Source organism: Marmota marmota, unplaced genomic scaffold (assembly GCF_001458135.2).
Source record: "Marmota marmota marmota unplaced genomic scaffold, marMar, whole genome shotgun sequence".
In the NCBI taxonomy this organism is placed as follows: Eukaryota; Metazoa; Chordata; class Mammalia; order Rodentia; family Sciuridae; genus Marmota; species Marmota marmota.
Window position 1 is genome coordinate 30,066,029 of NW_026000174.1, and position 3,767 is coordinate 30,069,795.

The 3,767-nt window shown below is 57.9% G+C and overlaps 1 protein-coding gene across 1 annotated transcript; it reads left to right on the forward strand.

The window, feature by feature from the left end:
• Positions 1–507: 507 nt before the first annotated feature.
• Positions 508–2,429, forward strand: Myod1 (myogenic differentiation 1). The gene is made up of 3 exons (XM_015477677.2): positions 508–1,158; positions 1,805–1,883; positions 2,179–2,429. Exons 1-3 carry the CDS (start codon positions 532–534, stop codon positions 2,427–2,429), a joined length of 957 nt encoding a protein of 318 aa, XP_015333163.1. The 5' UTR covers positions 508–531.
• Positions 2,430–3,767: the final 1,338 nt, after the last annotated feature.

Below are 3,767 nucleotides of genomic sequence, written 5' to 3' on the forward strand. Positions count from 1 at the left end.
AGATGAATGCTCCTGGACAGCATTCCCAGTGGACGCAAGTGTCCTTTGCTGGGGAAGCTTGGAAAGGGTGTGCTGGACGAGGCGCTACTGGCTTTGGGCTGCAAGTCTGCCTCTCTCCCTATCTAGGGAGGGGCCAGAGCACAAGCGCACTAGTACAGAGGGAGGGGCGGGGGGCACTCTAAGGCCACAGCGGCCACCCTGGGGACCCCAAGCTCCGCCCCGCTCCGTTCCTATTGGCCTTAGGCTCCCCCGCCCCCAGCCGCCTGCTCCAGCACCCGGGCATTTAGGCTACCACAGATAAATAGCCCAGAGCTCCTGGCGCGCGCGAAGTTAGGGGTAAGGAAGCCCCAGAGCGCTCGGTTGCTTTGCCACACGTCCCGCCCCACAGGACAGGGCGGGGTGAGGACAGTCGGGCGTGCATTCAAAAGCCCGGCACTTTGCCACTGCACCGCCGGGACTTTGGAGTGACAAGAAAGTTCTGGGCAACTCCTGCCGTTTCAAGTTGGGCGAGGCCAGGTTCCCTGCTGGGATATGGAGCTACTGTCGCCCCCGCTCCGAGACGTGGACTTGACGGGCCCAGACGGCTCCCTCTGCTCTTTTGCCACAGCGGACGACTTCTACGACGACCCGTGTTTCGACTCCCCGGACCTGCGCTTTTTCGAGGATCTTGACCCGCGCCTCGTGCACGTGGGAGCTCTCCTGAAGCCCGAGGAGCACTCCCACTTCCCTGCAGCTGTTCTCCCGGCCCCCAGCGCGCGCGAGGATGAGCATGTGCGCGCGCCAAGCGGGCACCACCAGGCGGGCCGCTGCCTACTGTGGGCCTGCAAGGCTTGCAAGCGCAAGACTACCAACGCAGACCGCCGCAAGGCTGCCACCATGCGTGAGCGGCGCCGCCTAAGCAAAGTTAATGAGGCCTTTGAGACGCTCAAGCGCTGCACGTCCAGCAACCCCAACCAGCGGCTGCCTAAGGTGGAAATCCTGCGCAATGCCATCCGCTACATCGAGGGCCTTCAGGCTCTGCTGCGCGACCAAGACGCCGCGCCCCCTGGTGCTACTGCCTTCTATGCGCCGGGCCCGCTGCCCCCAGGCCGCAGCGGCGAGCACTACAGCGGCGACTCAGACGCATCCAGCCCACGCTCCAACTGCTCTGACGGCATGGTAAGGCCGGTACCCCAGGGGGGAGGAGAAAAGAAGGCAGCGCTGGGGATATATGCGACGCGTTCTGAACACAGGGAACTGAACCCTGAGGGGTGGGCCTTCCTGGTGAACTGGGCAGCGGTCGCGGGGGCGGGGGCGTGGATCCCGGTGTACTGGGCAGCTGTCGCCGGAGTAGCCTACTACTGTGGAGGTGCGCAGGACTTCAGCGATCCGCAGGATTGGCGGAGCTATTAGAATACTGCTCCGCGAACATAAAGGCACGCTTTTTCTTCACTTATCCCTACTTCCAAAATGCAGATACTGGCGGGGGTGGTGGGGGGAGGCTGGGGTTGTGGCTCAGTACTACAGTGCTCGCCTAACATGCTTGAGGCACTGAGTTCAATCCTCAGCACCATATAAATGTAAAATAAAGATATTGTGTCCACCTAAAACTTAAAAAATAAATATTTTTAAAAATGCAGATACGTCCATCCTTCATTTGTTTGGCCCTGCATAATGCAGATCTCTGCTTATGCCAGACGAACAGACGCGGTCCCGGAATTCGTGGCTGAAATTTTGGGAGTTGGGGAGGGGGCAGCTATAGGGAGTGGTGCTCGGGCTCCTCGGGGTTCCGTCGACCTGACGTGGTCAACCTTGCCGTTTACAGATGGAGTATAGCGGCCCCCCAAGCGGCGCCCGGCGGCGGACCTGCTACGATGGCGCCTACTACAATGAGGCACCCAGCGGTGCGTATACCCGGCCTAGCCCTGCTCGTGCCTCCTTCGCGCGTTCCCTTTGAGCTGTTCCGTTTTCCCTCTAACTAGTACCTCCACCCCCAACACACATATATGTTGGGTGATGGTGCAGGGAATGAAAACCTAAACGTTCAGCTACTTCCCCTTTCGCCCCCCACTCTCTCTGGACAGTCCCAGACTCTGGTAGGTCCTCAGTTTCCCCTCTGCCCCAAAGCCTTGGACCCGTGGGATGAGAGACCTTGCCACGGTTCAACCCCTGCTTACTAGCCTACTCCTCCCCGCGCAGAGCCCAGGCCCGGGAAGAGTGCTGCGGTTTCGAGCCTCGACTGCCTGTCCAGCATTGTGGAGCGCATCTCCACTGAGAGTCCTGCGGCGCCCGCGCTCCTGCTGACTGATGCGACACCAGAGTCACCTCCACTCCAACAAGAGGCAGCCGACTCCAGTGAGGGCGAGCGTGGGACCCCTGCCCCGTCCCCGGAAGCCGCCCCGCAGTGCCCTGCAGGCACGAACCCCAACCCGATCTACCAAGTGCTCTGAAAGGGGCAGGCTGCAGTGCCAAAGGGTGCCGCTGCCTACCCAAGGGATGGTACCCCTAGGGTATCTCGCACCCAAAAGATAGAGCTTAAATGCCACTCCTCCCAACTGCGCTTGAAAAGCGACCCCTCCCGAGGTGGGAAAACCGAAATGTTCTTCCCGTACCCCTAACAGGGCAAGAACTCAGCCAGTGTTTTCCACGAAGCACCCTGCCCTGATACCCACGTGATGGCCATTTGGGGTTTCTCCACGAGCCATAGCTGATCCTTGAGGAGCCAGGTTCCCTTTCCTTGCTGCCTCCCACTCCATTTGGGTTGAGACCCTCCCAAACCTAAGCCCTGCCCCTTTCCCCATGCCCAGGTTTTTCTTTTTCTTTTCTTTTCTTTTTCTTTTTTCTTTTTTTTTTGTAGGAGTGGCGTTTCCCCTCTTTTCCGAAGCCCTCGCGACACCCACTCTTTCCCATAGCCGACGAGGTGCGCTCCAGTCCCAAATGTAACTGGTGTAACCGTACCCCACCCCTACCCCGCCGCGGTTCAGGACCACTTTTTGTAATACTTTTGTAATCTATTCCTGTAAATAAGAGTTGCTTTGCCAGAGCAGGAGCCCCTAGGGCTGTATTTATCTCTGAGGCATGGTGTGTGGTGCAACAGGGACTTTGTATGTTTATACGTCGGGCGGGAGAGCCGCGGGCGCTCGCTCACTCAGGTGTTCGAAATAAAAACGCTAATTTATACCACGGTGGCTCGGTGGCTCGGCTTTCCCTGGTCCTGGGAGCAGGATCCGAAGAAACTCCGCAGGCTGAGCCAGCTGTCCCGCAGCGACCCCTGTAGGCGGCTGACGGTTGCAAGGAGGCAGCAAGAAAGGAAGATGCTTGTCTCTATTAATAGGAGGGGAGGTTCCTCCAACCTTGGGGTATATCACCACACACAAGTCAGTGGTTCTCCCAGAAGGATGGGAGGGTGCTCATGGCATTAGAAGTAAAAAATAAATGTCCCTGGAGGAGCATTGCAAGCTGTATGGCACTTAAAGGCTCTTAATGATAGGTGTAACCACAAGGGGAGGGCACAATCAGAAAGGCTTCTCTACTCAGGAACCCATGCTTGAAACATCTTTGTACTGTCTCATCTCAAGGACACAGGACCCAAAGCCTGTGAGGAGAGGGCACAGGAACACAGTGGGTATAGGTGTTCATCAGGCTATAAACTCTCCAAGAGCAGGGGAGGGATCATTGTTTTAGCCAGAGCTTGAGGAATACTTCCTGAATGAGGCACCAGTTGAGCTGTAGCTTGATAAACAAGAGAAGACAAAGCCCACAGAGGGGCACCACATACACATAGCCAC

Excerpts from the sequence above, each read along its gene's own strand:
- Myod1 (XM_015477677.2), top strand. The coding sequence starts at position 532 with ATGGAGCTACTGTCGCCCCCGCTCCGAGACGTGGACTTGACGGGCCCA. Across the intron at positions 1,159-1,804 it reads CCAACTGCTCTGACGGCATG|ATGGAGTATAGCGGCCCCCC; the intron begins GTAAGGCCGGTA and ends TGCCGTTTACAG. Across the intron at positions 1,884-2,178 it reads CTACAATGAGGCACCCAGCG|AGCCCAGGCCCGGGAAGAGT; the intron begins GTGCGTATACCC and ends CTCCCCGCGCAG.